Source organism: Gobius niger (genome assembly GCF_951799975.1).
Source record: "Gobius niger genome assembly, chromosome: 2".
Lineage (NCBI taxonomy): Eukaryota > Metazoa > Chordata > Actinopteri > Gobiiformes > Gobiidae > Gobius > Gobius niger.
The window spans coordinates 23,946,634-23,962,643 of record NC_136853.1 but is presented as its reverse complement, the minus strand read 5'-3'; the positions used below and the strand labels follow the sequence as shown (position 1 = coordinate 23,962,643).

Below are 16,010 nucleotides of genomic sequence, written 5' to 3'. Positions count from 1 at the left end.
ATCTGCCTGTGTTTTAAACGTGTATCTTCATTTTTGTGAGCTTATTGTCACCTTAATACAGTTTTAACGTTTGCTGGCTCTTGAACCATGGGCGCTTCCCCAGCATTCATTGATTTTGTCATGATGGTGACTACCTCATGGTGAACCTTGTTGGTGGGATTGTATGCATCATTCTTAAATAGATAGGGATGATCCCTGATCTCAAGCAGCTGATCCAGGCTCCTCACGCACCATCAGCTTTAGTGCCATGAGGTCAAGCAGGAGCACCCGGAGTTCGAGATGATCTGGATCTGTGCGGTGCAGTCTCTTATTTATTAATCTGAATGATCTGAAGATTAAAAAGATAAAACCTGCAAGTGAATGGTCAGATTCCTATAGGAACAAGATTATTCACAGTCCAATAGAGATACATCTCTGTGTCTGTCCTGTGTAAGCAGTATGTGCAACATGAGCTGGCACTGTGCTGCAGACATGTGCTTGGACAGCACATTTTATACTTGCACAGTTAACAGTGAAAAACATTTCAAACGTTACATTGATATAAACTAGAGCCAAAAGAAAACTTTAAGCTGAATATGCCACCTGTGCAGAGCCCTGCAATTGCTTGGATTGGAATTGGATTAGAAGTGTAAAAAATGTCCCAAACTTTAGAACTGCTGTTCAATAGAGACAAGATAATGAGTCACTTGGGGAAATACAGATGTTGTTTCCTTCCTGGTTGTGTTTATTTTACAGCACATGCCTTTATCCGCCTTTCTTTAAACCAGAGTTTGCTTTTTCAGTTATTTCAGTTGGTTAGTTTGATTTGAACTTTAGAAGCAATGAATAGGTGTAGACACGCACATCCACCGGTCCTAAGCCAGTGTGCTCGCTCAAAAAGTAATAATGAAGAAAATAACGAATCAGCACAACTGTCTGCTCACCAACTCTTTTAACAGCTCACACCAGTGATGCTTCTTCACAAACGTTACTGGTGAGAGCTCTTGAAGAGGCTGGTGAACATACAGTTCAAACTTTCTAAGCAATGCTGATTTATATCATTATCTTTCAAAAGGACAAACGTTTCAAGTGGTCTTTGTGATTTTCATACAGAGTGGAGGATGAAGCCGTTTTGGACAGAGGAGCAGCTTTTGTCAAGCATGTCTGTGATGAAGAAGAGGTAGAAGGTGTGTATAAAGCTATGGGAGTTAACCAAATCAGAACTTTGATACTTTTAAGTATCTTAAAAATATATATATATATATATATATATATATATATATACATATATATATACACATATATATATACACATATATACATATATATATATATATATATATATATATATATATACACACATATATACACACATATATATATATATATATATATATAACAATGTGGAACATATTGAAGCTGTCACGTGAACAACTTTGTGTATTGCTTTGGCTGACTTTCTGATTAGTCCATTTATACAGGTTTATCTTCACTTATGACCTCCCAACATTTAGTCATCATTTCCTGTATGAGCCTCTAGGAAGTACTTCATTTTACTGCTCTGTCTGATTGATGAGTCTCCATTGTATTGTATGGGGCGTATCACTCAGTAGTTTTGCTTAGTGCAATACGTCCAAAAATGTTCTTGCTTCATAACAAAAGGCTTTGTTTTTGACACTGACTATTCTGGCACTTTAAGGAATATGTTTGCCGGCACTTCTGATCCACATGACCTGAGCTGAAGTGTGCTTTGTTGGACAGGTCACCATACTGTGTACATTGGTGTGCATGTTCCTAAGAGCTACCGCCGGAGGAGACACCACCGGCGTAAGTCCAGCCACAAAGAGAAGAAGGAGAAGACTGAGCACAGCACAGAGGGTTACAAGTCAGATGTGGACAATGCAGACGATTGTGTTTCAAGTATCCTCAAACCACTCAGTGAGTATCAGTGCATTCACATTCCCAAGCAGAGCTGGTTCAGGGCCAAACAAGAATCTAGAAGCACAACCCATTAATTAACAGATTTGATACAAGCAATAGAGACTTGCATGTTAATCTGAAAATTACACTCCTTTTTTGTCTTTTATGCAGTGCTTAAAAGTAGTGGGAAATATACTAGTATGCAAGCAAAGTGTAAATCACATTTACACGTGATATGGCAGACTTACAATTGGAAAGCACAACAGATGTTGTCTTATATTCCTTATAAAGTAACATGATACCACTATTAATCCCGTGATGTTTCTAGAGAAGGATGAGTCCTTGGATATCTTAGCTCTGTCATAACCTTGAACATGCGAAGGTTTTGTTCTAGAAACGGAGCAAACGGGGCTTGTAATAACATTTGAATTCTTAGCCTGAGCCTAGAGCTGCATTCAGAACCATTGCACACTGTTTAAGATGTAATGTTATGTAGTTATCAATGATTTTAAGTGTAGAGCAAAAATGATGGTAAAGGCTGCTCAGTGAGCCACTCCATGACAATAGAGTTGTTTGAAAAGTTTTAGGCGGACGTGAAGTAAAAATATGTAGAATATAAAATGTATTTAGCTCAGTTTGTCTCTTTACAGTAATAATGACCGTGGCCATGAATCTTTAGTATATGATGGAAATACACTTGCTGTGCTGCTGTGGCACTCAATTAAGTTTTGTACTAGTCAGTAATAGTCATTAGTCCATCATAGTAATACTATGTGACTGCAGCAGACAAGACCGGCCGAAGTAATCCTCTTCATGTTGCTATCTCACTAACACTGTAATCCTGCTTTGTTACACTCATGTGCAAAGGGCCCTGCTTGCTTAGTCATTATTTGGTGGCGTGCACTGATAAGAGTTACTGCATATGTTGTGCCTTATTTATTACTTATCAATTCATGGTGTTCAGTCAATATTTCCTGTTGTAATTGAAACACATCCGGCATCTTCACACAAGGACATCTGAGCAGAACTGATTTGTCTCAGGTTGTAGGTTTTGCAGTAACTTGTAGTAAGTTTTATCATGACAATAGTTCCCACCAAGGACAAAATACCAGTATCCCAAATAGTCTGGCGCTGCCAGTGTGGTCGAGTGGTACGTGTGGTACCTTCACTACTCTATGCTAAACGTGACATTTTGACGTGTGGGTAGCGACAGGAGCCAGACGACATAGACCCAACTCAAAACACAGGTGTAGCCAAAGGTGATTAGAGCCTTCTAGCTTCATGCTGTTTTGCCCTCTCTATGAAACTCCATAATTCTGTTTATTCTACCAGGCACTGTGAAGCTGTCCACTTATGCACTGTGTGTTACTACAACAAAAGCGTGGTTTTCATTGATAACAGTCGTGAGGCTGAAAGTGCACAGTGTGTTGTGGAAAGCACCAAGTAAAAACTAAAGTCAGGTTCTGCAAGTGTGTAACTAAAAAGGAAAAGACCCACTGGCTATGGGCAACGTTTGTGCCTGTTTATGTTTTGAGTTCACTGCAATGAGTGCTTTACAAATGTGTAGAACTTCAGTTACGACATTCTGATTTTGGCTTTAAGTCTCTAATCTCAACTATTTCTATACCTGACAGGGTTTTTCTTCTGCTGCAGCAGAACATGTCCAACTATATCTGTAACAAGCTGCGTAAATAAAGCCTCACTGTGTGAGGATTAAAAGGTTATTGGCATCTTGTCGAGGAATGGAAATAGCCATGTTCCTGACCACTTACGTTGCACTTTGTCTCATCACCTATGAGTTGCACAACCTTCTAGGAAGGACTAACAAGTCGTTTCTTCAATGAAGAACACATTATGTACAGCCTTAAACTGTGATACTTTGGAAATGTACTGCAAGCAGCAGTTTACTTTTCAGGTTGTAATAGAGTTGGAACACGAGAAAGAACTACTATGAAGTTGCACATTGTTTTTACATTTCTTTGGATCCATAAATGTTTTATTAAACTACTTTTATTTCTAATATCTAAAATTATCTAGAGAACAAAGGCTGTTCAATCTTGATTAGTCATTCATTTGCTTTTATTGTATCTCTAGGTCCCAAGGTCCCATTACATAATCACTACTCCACCTATATCCAAAAGACAGAGCTGAGTGCAGCTTTAATGCCTCAGTACAATTGTCCCTTAAATAAAGATTAAACTAAACTAAAGCAGTTCATCTATAGAATACCTGGCCTTTTCAAGCGGAGGACATTTCTGGAAATGTAACGTGCAATATAAATAATAAGTCATTAATAATTATAATAGTTATAATAATACATGTTGTCATACAGTGTTACTTGAATGGCTTCTCCTTTTCTTGCAGTTTCTCCAGCGGAGAGAATCAGGTTTATCCTGGGGGAAGAGGATGATGGCCCACCACCTCCACAGCTCTTCACTGAGCTGGATGAACTCCTGTCTGTGGACGGGCAAGAGATGGAGTGGAAGGAGACGGCCAGGTAATGTACCAGGGTAACCCCTATGGCATCTAATGCTGCACTTAGTGCTGCCAAAGTCGTCCAGGAAAGTTACCTTTTTTTTGTTCGCACAAGGAAACCTCTTAGTGAACACCCAGCCGGTGCTTATCTGATATGAACAACCGCTACATTCAGGCAGGAAGTAAAAGTGACACCCACAACTGGGGCCAGCACGCAATATTAATCTTGAAAGACCACTGTAGAAAGGCCACAGTTCAATAAGTATACAATCATAAGTATTTGAGTAGAAGTACACTGCATTACTTCAACAACAACAATGATAATGATAATGATGATGTATCTGGCTTTTAATCCATGTTTATTGCTGCTCTGAAAAATCGAGTATACTAACAACTATTTTTGTTGTTGCTGTTAAGTAATTATTTACTGCCTTTTTGGTGCAGATCAGTGATGAATTAGTGGTGAATTAGCGATGAATTAGTGATGAATTGTTCCAAAGTGTTAAATGTGGTCAGATAGATGCTTGTAAGTGACTGTTACTCTCACTAGTTAAAGATGGTGTCATTTAAGCAGGTAAAGGAGGTCAGTAGTGTGTCCTTGTCCTGTGGCACATAGTCCTGGCCGCATGGATCATGGCCAGAGGGTCATTTTATCCCTTGGAGAAACCCCATCCATGGCTCTCAGAGAGTAGCCCTTTGTCTTAAAGTCTCGTCTGTCCCGATGTAGCCAAGACATGCCTATATGCCACATGTGTGTTTACATGTCTGCCGAATTATTTTCTCATTTCTATGCTACCCCCATGCCTCTCATTTGAGCTGTAGACAAGTCACAACAGCCCCAAACTGTTTAGTAAAGAAACAAGAAACCCATCTTGTCGCCTTTTGTCTGCCGTCCATGAGGGAGGGCTGTGTATAAACATATACATAACATACTTGGTGCACGGTCCTCATCTTCATACAGAAAGTAATATGATTCATTGAACTTTTCCTGAAGTGGTCTTAACATAAACCTGGTCTTTGGGCTGTTTGTCTCTGTTATACAGATGGATCAAGTTTGAGGAGAAGGTGGAGAAAGGTGGGGAACGCTGGAGTAAGCCCCATGTGGCGACGCTGTCCCTGCACAGCCTAATGGAACTCAAGACGTGCATTGAGAAGGGCACAATCTTGTTAGACCTGGAAGCCTCAACGTTGCCTCAAGTTGTCGGTATGTCGGCCAAAATTTCGACAAGAATCCTCTGCAATGCGATTTGATTGGTAAAAAAAAAAAAAAAAATCTTCTGACAGAGATGATCACGGACAGTCAGATTGAGTGTGGACAGCTGAAGCCAGACCTGAAGGAGAAGGTCATGTACACGCTGCTGAGAAAACACCGCCATCAAACCAAGAAATCCAACTTGCGATCCCTGGCAGACATTGGCAAAAGTGTTTCGAGCGCAAGTAGACTGTTTTCCAACCCTGAAAATGGTAAATGCACAAGCCTGCTTTTCTTACGCTTTACTTTCTATTTTTCCTGTACATTTTCTTATACTTGAACTAACTTTGGGGAATTCCTCGACACAATCCTTTGGTTTCTTTTCCCCTCTCTCTCTGCTCCCTCGGGGGCCTCTGTCATCTTGCCTCTTGTAGCACGCAACCCCCATGAGCATGTGCCTTGTTTAAACACCCAAGAATCAGCGGAGCCATGTGAGGAGGTCATAAGGAGCTCCAGCATGGGATACCTCTGTAAGTGAGGTTGCACCATTCCCAAACAAAAATAGTGTTTCTGTCGTATTCCTGGGTTTCTAGACTACAGACAATTTGAGCAAAAGTGTCCCCTTAATGTCCCCTTACTGTTCTTTTCGGCCTTTCGTCATAGTTTTCTACACCCTTCTCTGTCTAAATTGTTTGTACATTACTTGTCCCAAAAGCTTTTTCATCAAATTAATTTCATTTCTCATTATATTTGCAGGTAGTCCAACCCCTACCCACCGAAACCTCACATCCAACAGCCTGAGTGACTTCTCTGATAAACCAGAAAAAGATCAGGTAAATGTATCCTTAGCTATTTTTTTATTCTGCAGGCGGAACTGAAGGCCTCCATTAACAAAGACACAGTATTCACCGTCGTTTTAATAACCTTTGTCAGTCCTTGGCTTGGTCTGCTGATTGGTAACAAAAGTTCTCTGTCCTGCCATCTTTGTCCTATACACCACTAACAGTTTCCTCATTGTCTGTTTTTTTATGTTTTGAAATTCGAAATGAAGTTGTATGATTCAGCAAAATTGGATAAATGGTTACCCAGGCTTTTTTAAAGGTGCATTACGCAACTTTTTATGTGGGGAAAAAAGTTGATATTTGTGTGTGTTTGACCTTGTAGTTCCCAGCGGTTGTATGAGTGGTCAGCATGGCGCCTCTACTTTCCATCACGGTGGTCTCCAGGACGCTCCAGGATCAATCGTTTGAAAGGTTTTCACTGCAGACGGAGCCTCTCACCTGAAAACCTACAAAACGAGTGATCCTGGAGCGTTGTAGAGACCACCATGATGGAAAGTAAAGCCGGCATACTGACCACTCATGCAGCCGCGGGGTCACTACAAGGTCAAATGCGCACAAATATCAACTTTCTGCGTCAAAAGTTGCATAATGCACCTTAATGAAAACCATTGTGGGTTTATTTTAACTTGTCCCTGAACAATGATAATGATAATTGTCCACACCGCTGCCCGACATATTTTTGAAGCTAATATTTTTGACCTTTTGTATTTGATTCGTCAGCTTAAGAACAAGTTCATGAAGAAACTCCCACGGGACGCTGAAGCTTCAAATGTGCTGGTAGGAGAAGTGGATTTCCTGGAAAGTCCCTTTGTGGCATTTGTCCGGCTGCAGCAAGCTGTCATGCTCGGAGCTTTAACAGAGGTCCCCGTTCCCACAAGGTATCCATCCTAACCATGTTAAAGTGAAGGGATTTAATTGCATACATGTGTAGATTGTATGTAAATGTATATAATGTGTTTCCTTTCTACCCAAGGTTCCTCTTTGTATTACTGGGTCCCAAAGGAAAAGCCAAGTCCTATCATGAGATTGGAAGGTCCATCGCAACTCTCATGTCAGATGAGGTGTGTTTGCAATCAATCTATCAATCAAACTTTATTTATAAAGCGCTTTTGATACACCGTTTAAACACATTCTTGCTCGTCCAAACCCACTTGTGAGATGATTAACATACAGAATCCGGTGGAAAGTTTACTTGTAGCTACTAATGTTCCCTCGGTCTAAAGCTCAATGTGTTCTACAGTCTGTAATGTCTTCAGGTTAAAATGTTCCTCTACTCTTTTCGGTGATAGTGGTTCCTTTTTTTCCCTTATCTTTTTATTTCACATAAGTTGCCAGTGGTTCCTTTTTGACTCACCAGAGTGAAACACAGTGTTGATGAATCACTTCTATTTGCCGTGATGAAAAACTATATGAGCTCTTATTGTCCACAGGGTTAAGTTGCCAGATCTGCCTGTAGTTTCATGTTCTTCTCAGTAAATTATTTCTCCCCCCTTAGGTTTTTCATGATATTGCCTACAAAGCAAAAGACAGACAGGACCTGCTTGCTGGTATTGAGGAGTTTCTTGATGAAGTCATTGTTCTGCCTCCTGGTGAATGGGACCCGGACATCAGGATAGAGCCCCCTAAATCTCTGCCCTCATCAGACAAGAGGTCAGTGAGATAATCCAGACTTATCCGATAATAAATCTTCAGAAATGTATCCCATGCAGATAAACTGTATTGCTGCCAATATTTTTTTACATTCAATGCAACATCATGAACTGTAATGTATCAAAGTTCTTTGATTTATGTATTTATTTAAGGAAAATTACTTTTGTGTACAGAAAGAACATGTATGCAGGAGGAGACCCCCCTCAAATGAATGGTGATGCTCCACATGAGGCAGGACACGGAGCAGGAGGAGGAGGACACGAAGTTGGAGAAGAGCTGCAGTACACAAAAAAGTAATCATATACTTCATATAGTCATGTCTTCAGGGTATGGGGTAACAAATATCAATGTGTTTGTCCCGTTTTACAGATTTTGTGGTGGTCTCATCCTGGATGTTAAACGCAAGCTGCCATTTTTTGCGAGTGACTTCTATGATGCGTTGCATATTCAGTCTCTATCTGCCATCTTGTTCATCTACCTGGGCACAGTCACCAATGCCATAACATTCGGAGGATTACTTGGAGATGCTACAGAAAACATGCAGGTACGCAGTTTTGCCTGTTTCTCTCCTTTGTTTAGCTTTTTGTTGTTTAGTGTTTAAAATGACCACTTTTTATTTCTGGCACACATTGGTATCTAGTCATAATGAGCACAAATGACATTATATGTGGGACTTCCACAGTTGTGTTAGAAGTAGGGCTGGGTACCGTTCTTTAGAGACCAAGTTTTGATGCCATTATTGTTTATGTTTTTTTTCTACATGACAAGTACTGGCATCGGAAATAACACTGTCCACAGCTTTAGTTTGAGTTACTGTTTGGCCCATTGAGAAATGTGCCACTGCTTTGTACTGGCTTATAGTGACAAACTCTCCGTTCATTGGCCTTAGGGATTTGCCAGGGCTGTAAATAACTGCAGATTACTCCGCCGCTGTCGCCTCGTCATGGCTGCATTTCCATTGACCTCCACCTCAATAGCTTTTGAAACATCCTGCCGTTCATTCATAGAGGGGCATCCCTACAACCAATCAAAACAACACTGTTACAATAAATTCTACACTTAGTCTACTTCAGACATTTTTAAAAACTTGAATCATCAACTTGTTTTTGAGAGCCCTCCTTCTCTGTTTTCAAATACACCAAAATACACACTCACTGGACTCACTCTGATCAATTCGTCTTAACCACAAAGCAAATGAGTTTGCACTCGCTGATGATGGGTGATAATAATATTTTTTCAGTGCATAGAAATGGGCTTTAAATAAATATGAACACGACAGCTGTGCACTTGAAACACGGGTGGATGGTTAAACAAGCCTTTCCTGATCGACCTTACCAGCAGCTGTGTAAAGTGTACAGTATAAACAGCCTTTTGCAGAGTTTGCACAATTATGTCATTTATGTTCAGGCACTTGTAAAGGCCATGCTTATTGTGAAGTCATAGCAGTGTGAATCTCTAAAGTACATGTTGTGGGCTGCAGGGTGTGCTGGAAAGTTTCCTGGGTACAGCGCTGACTGGGACTGTCTTCTGTCTGCTGGCGGGACAGCCTCTCACCATTCTCAGCAGCACTGGCCCAGTGCTGGTCTTTGAAAAACTCCTGTTTAACTTTAGCAAGTGAGTCCTCCTGTATGTGTCTTTCAGGTCATTTTATTCAAACGTGGGTTTCAAACGACATAACTGCATACACCTTATGAATGAAATATCTTCTTCCTTGTCAACATTGAAACCATGAGACATAACACGATCAAATGTTTACATTTATTACACACTTCTAGCTCTATAGCTTTGCTTCTTCGACACAGTCTACTTGTATTACCAAACACCATGCCGATTATGTTCCCTTATCAATAATTCACACTCATTTAATTCTGCACTGTGACCGAGGAATGTTTGTGCTGAAGATTGTCTACTTCCATGCTACTTGGCTCACACTGAGTTAGTTGCAAGAATTCAAACAGATAGATATGAATGTAGTTTGTTCTGTTTTGTTTGATCATTATTGACTACTTCCTTTGTGACTCCTCAGAGATAATGCGTTTGACTACCTGGAGTTTCGGCTGTGGATAGGTTTGTGGTCTGCCCTGCTCTGTCTGGTGCTGGTCGCCACAGATGCCAGTTTCCTGGTGCAGTACTTCACTCGCTTTACCGAGGAAGGCTTCTCTGCTCTCATCAGCTTCATCTTCATTTATGACGCGTTCAAGAAGATGATCAAGCTGGCTCACCATAACCCCATTCACTCTTCCTATGATCCCAACCTCATCACGCAGTATGGCTGCCACTGTGTGGCAGGTAGGTTATACTTAAATGAATAGTAAAAAATCTGTTTTTTTGCTGATTCTTAGCAAAATTATGCCTATGTGTTTGTTAAGAGCCACAAATAACTGGTAATCAGTGTTTACTGTGATGTGAGGACAGTCCCATGGCTAAACCAGTACCAAACCAGGACTAAATCAGGTCTAAATGAGGACTCAATTCACATGAGATCTAGCATCTGATCATCTGTTAATGTCTGATCCAGATGTTGATATTTTACTACTTTTCCTGATATACAAAGATAATCAGTGGAACAAGTAGCATGTCAGATAATGCATACGTCTGTTTTCATCAAGCCAACTTGAATATTGGGTTGCTTTTTGAAGAGCCGCTGACAGGCATCCAAAACGTCTTAGTCATAAAAGTATCCGATGAATATTGCAGATTACAGGATTTTTTTTTCCTTTACTAGGCAACACATCAGAACTCCTTGATCTTACCTCTTGGACAAACAGTACAGATCTGGTATGTACTCCTCAAACTTGTTGAAGCCAAACTAACATTTGCACTCTTACCTTGTTATTCACAAAACGTCTTGTCGTTTTCCCCAGCCGCTCAACGCTACTTGGGACTCTCTCACCAGAACGCAGTGTTTGCAGTATGGTGGCCATTTGGTTGGTGAGACCTGTGGCTATGTGCCTGACATCACCCTTATGTCCTTGATATTATTCTTTGGGACCTACACCTGCTCCATGGGTCTGAAGAAGTTCAAGTTCAGTCGTTTCTTCCCGACCAGAGTGAGTGCTTGTAAAAAATGAAAACGTTAGACAGTACGCCGTTTCTACAAACGTCAGTATAGTGCAGTCAGCAGGTCAACATCAGGAACTGTTGATCTTAAAAAATAAATATCTAATGTAACTGTGCTTTTGCTTTTTAGGTGCGGAAGCTCATCAGTGACTTTGCCATCATCTTAACTATTTTTCTCTTCTGTGGCGTGGATGCCTTTATTGGGGTGGACACTCCAAAACTTATTGTGCCAACTGAATTTAAGGTATCTACAACAATTGAGCATTGTATGTGCTTGTCCTCAGTCCTACTTTCCTGTTTTACATAATACGAGGAACAAACCAGCCAGGTGTGCCTTCTTCTGATTACACTGACAGTGAGCCATGTTTCAGGAAGAAAGCCTCTATAAATCCTTGATAATGCCAGTATAATGCTCCCTTTGTAGTCACCTTAGTCAGCTGTACCTCTTACCTGAAATGAAAAGGTAAATTCATTGAGACTGCTCAGCTCAAATGTTTCTCGTTGGTCTAGGACACCTTTTAGAGGGAGAGGACAGGAATGTGCAGTGAATCGCGGCTTGATTACAGGCAATGCGAGAACACAGGCCTTGGCATAGTTGTAGATATAGAGCAAGCATTGTCTTGGCAAAAGGAGAAAGGTTTTTAAGTGAAATTAGAATCACCAAGAAATACTGTACTTTTTCTTTTTTGCGGTTAATTTCTTTGTCCGTTTATTTCACTGTTTCCTTTTTGTGTTCAGCCTACAAGTTCCCAGAGAGGGTGGTTTGTTCCTCCTTTTGGAGGAAATCCTTGGTGGGTGTACTTGGCAGCCTCATTGCCTGCTCTGCTTGTCACCATTCTGATCTTCATGGACCAACAAATTACTGCTGTGATTGTCAATAGAAAAGAACACAAACTAAAGGTTGGCTTACTCTTTCATTGTGAAATGTCACAAACTGTTTACACAATATGAAGCAGTAGTTACATCTAGTATATTTTTGTTTCTTCTAGAAAGGAGCAGGTTATCATTTAGACCTGTTCTGGGTGGCCATACTGATGATTGTGTGCTCATTCATGGGCCTGCCGTGGTATGTGGCTGCCACTGTCATTTCTATTGCCCACATTGACTCCCTGAAAATGGAAACCGAGACATCAGCGCCCGGGGAGCAGCCGAAGTTCCTGGGAGTCAGGTGAACTATTATCTCCGTAGAATACATTTTGTAATTACTTGATGCATGTCTTACATACAGTTTTCTGTGCTTATTGGCATTTCTTTTTTTAAAACGTATTCAACTTATAGAGTTTTGTGGTTTTAAACAAATGAAAGTGAACAGAACAACATGGATGAGTCTGTGCTTGTGTTCTAGGGAGCAAAGAGTCACTGGAATCTTTGTGTTCCTTCTCACTGGACTCTCCGTCTTCATGGCCCCCATCCTGAAGGTAAACCCTCTAAATCACTGAAAAACATGGGATTCATGTCTGTGTCATTAGCAAAACCTGTAATTGTCGAGTATCCTAATTTACAGACAAAACATTTTTTATCTAATTATGAACTGTAAGAAGTAATGTGCTGTTCTAACGTGCCCCTTGCTTTAAGATCCTCTTGTTACATTAAAGTACTGTATTTAGACGCTCAATTATTCTGGGCTGAAGTCACTGCTTGGAAACAGAGGTGTGGTGCGCCCTCTGGTGTTCAGCGAAGTATTGCAGGAGCTGACTTATTTTCCTCTCTGCAGTTTATCCCAATGCCCGTGCTCTATGGGGTGTTTCTGTACATGGGTGTAGCCTCTCTTAACGGCGTTCAAGTGAGTTTGCACAACATAGACCCTTTACCTAAAACACCCACCACGAGGTCTTGAAAAAGTGTATGTGTTTTTCAGTTCATGGATCGGCTGCAACTACTCCTCATGCCAGCCAAACATCAGCCGGATCTGATCTACCTACGCCACGTACCACAGAGAAGAATCCACCTCTTCACCTTCATCCAAGCTCTCTGTCTAGCTCTGCTCTGGATTCTCAAGTCGACCGTTGCTGCCATTATCTTCCCTGTCATGGTAAGAGATGTGGCGACATGCTGGCGATACATTGAGCAGGCCCAATGCACAGATAACCGGGACCTAAGTTAACGACTGAAATGTCCACAGATCCTGGCATTAGTTGCAGTACGAAAAGCCATGGACTATGTCTTCTCCCAACATGACCTTAGTTACCTTGATGACGTAATCCCAGAAAAGGATAAAAAGAAGAAGGAAGACGAGAAGAAAAAGAAAAACAAAAAGAAAGGCAGCATTGATAGTGAGATCGATTATGTGAGTATATACAGTGACTTATGTATTGTCATGTGACGTAGTTTTATAGTGTCCTGTAGATCCTGTGTTAACACTGTCCCTCCTCCCACAGTCTGACTATCCCTACCATGAAAATATCCCCAGTATTAAAATTTCCATGGATATGTTGGAGCAGGAGCCCATGTTGAAGAATAAATTCTCTGATAGTGAGTATTAGAACGTGTTTTTGTCATAGATCTTGCCCTGGTTTGGCTTTGAATTTCTGCACAAAGGCAACATCCCATATACGTATTTACTCCTGGATTGTTTCCATTTTATTTTTATTTTGACGTCCATGATGCCGGAGCTACACTGTGGCTTTGGTTTTTCACACTGTTAAACGATCCATATTCTTTCTGAAGTATGCAGAGGGAACCAGATGTTTACATACACTTTATAAAAAGACACATTTGCATTTTTCTCTCACTGTCTGACATGAAACCAGAATTAGCTTTTTACTTTTTTAGGTCAATTAGAATTTTGAAAACTATTTCTATTTTTTTTCTAAATGCCAGTTCTGGCAATGTATAGAAAATTCTATCTCTCATTTTTTGAAGAATGAGAGATACAATTTTCTACACAGTTTTATATTACTTTTTACAAAACTCGTTAGTTTGGCCGTATGCTTTGGGAATTGTCCATTTGGACTCATCTGCGCCCAAGCTTTAACTTCCTGGCTGATGTCTTGAGATGTTGCTCCAATATTTCCACATCAGGCTGCAAGATTCCCCATTTTTCCCCCAAACGTGACGATGGTCATTATGGCCAAAAAATTCAATATTTGGAGAATGTCTGACGAAACAAAAATTAAGGTCTTTATCCTTTTTTTTTTCCCAATCTCCAATCTGGCTTTTTGATGTTTTGGAGAAAAGCTTCTTCCTGCAGAGTTCCCTCTCAGCCCATGTCAGTACAGAACTTTTTTCACTCTGGATAATGACAAACTCTTACCAGGTTCAGCATCTTCACCAGGTCTTTTGCGTTTGTTCTTGGGTTGATATTCACATTTTAGACACAGCACGTTCATCTCTGGGACACAGACCCTCTTCTTTCTGATCTGTGTGATGATTGGACATTTCCATCATTGTTTGAACCAGTGAACGTGGCACCTTCAGGCATCTTGAAATTGCACTTAAGGATGAACCAGACTCGTGCTTCCAATGACATGACATCGTCATCTGGTCTTTCCCAAAGATATAGTGTAACAGTAAACGTCTGACTCCCAAGGAAGTAACAAAAACAAAAAAAAGTTTATTCTGGTTTCATGTCAGACAGTGAGAAAAAGATGCAAATGTGTCTTTTATAAAGTGTGTGAACATACGGTTCCCACTGTCGTCATTTGAACCTTTGTAGTTTTGTTGCTGATTAGACTTACAAATTGGACAAAACACCTTCCCTCACCATCGTCTGAGTGCAAGATTTAAAAAAAAAAAAAGAAGCATTGTTAACACCTGTCATGCCGTGTTAACCTTTCTTGGTGTGAAAATGTGGATCTCCATGTTTTGCTGACATACTTCTCAAACTATTGAAATTACAATAAAAACATCTTAATTCTCTTTCTCCAAGGAGATGAGTCGCAGGTTTTCCTTACCCCTCATTCGGCGTGCTGAACACTATTTTGACACTTCCACAGTGGCCGAGTAAGTGAGTACCCGCTTGAGTTTTCCTTCAGATTTTCGCCTTCCTGATCTAAGACTTGTTCTCATCTTTTTTTCTTTCTTTTTTTTTCGTATTCCAGTCTCGACAGGGGTTTGTATACCAAAGGTTCTCCTCAGATACAAATATACTGTGATTCCATGGAAAATATACTGTTGGGGAAGAAGGGCTCTGAATATGATCTGTGAAAGTAATTGTATTTATTTCATTTTGCTAAACACTCATTTTGGTGTGTATCATATTTAGAGTGATTTATTCCTAAAATTACAATTTGAATGTACAAAGTCTATTCAACAAATGGATAAAAGAACAATGTTGCTTTAGAATACTTTTTAAATCATTATTATTTGAAGTGTATTGTGTACCTTTTGTTCAGGAAAAGGTAAGGTTTTATAACTGATGAAGAACATTCTCGTTCTACATTTTCATGAAGACCAGTCTGGCCAGATACTCTTTATGGACCGGCTTCTGAAAGCATCGGTGCATCTATTGTGAGCCAGTGAAGCAACTGTAAACTTATGCCCCAAAACACATTGTTTCAATATGGTCCGAAGCCACGGCTGGAAATCCAATTATTTATGGAAGTTTGATCCATGGCTGCTTCTGTAATGTGACTCTCCATCATTTGTGGGTTGCGGTGAAAGGCCCTGCATAGAACAAACCAACATTTGAATTAATGTTTTAAATTTTATCCTTCTATATATTCAACATATTTAAATATAAAATATGTTTAATTTTTGTCCCAAAATCCTAAGTTTGACATTTCTTGTACTTTGAAGAATGTAGTTTTGCCTTTCTGTGGAGTTGGCAGCAATTTGTATCAATCCTTTCTCCTCATAATGTGTTGTAATCAGATGCATTCTGATTTTTTTTTTATATATATAAATGTATGAAATGAAATGTTACCAAATATTTTTAACTGTTCAATGTTGAT

General features: G+C 40.1%; 1 protein-coding gene across 1 annotated transcript; it reads left to right on the top strand.

The window, feature by feature from the left end:
- The first annotated feature begins 1,029 nt into the window (after nt 1-1,029).
- Nucleotides 1,030-15,757, top strand: LOC306959213 (electrogenic sodium bicarbonate cotransporter 1-like). The gene is made up of 26 exons (XM_079551256.1): nt 1,030-1,166; nt 1,741-1,917; nt 4,264-4,396; nt 5,418-5,578; nt 5,659-5,838; nt 6,001-6,096; nt 6,323-6,399; nt 7,129-7,286; nt 7,382-7,469; nt 7,904-8,058; nt 8,232-8,351; nt 8,428-8,602; nt 9,539-9,672; nt 10,085-10,347; nt 10,784-10,836; nt 10,923-11,108; nt 11,249-11,362; nt 11,857-12,018; nt 12,108-12,286; nt 12,464-12,536; nt 12,833-12,901; nt 12,977-13,150; nt 13,241-13,405; nt 13,497-13,590; nt 14,987-15,064; nt 15,159-15,757. The coding sequence occupies exons 3-25, from the start codon at nt 4,374-4,376 to the stop codon at nt 15,028-15,030; spliced, it is 2,943 nt and encodes a 980-aa protein (XP_079407382.1). The 5' UTR covers nt 1,030-1,166; nt 1,741-1,917; nt 4,264-4,373; the 3' UTR covers nt 15,031-15,064; nt 15,159-15,757.
- The last annotated feature ends 253 nt before the right edge of the window (nt 15,758-16,010 follow it).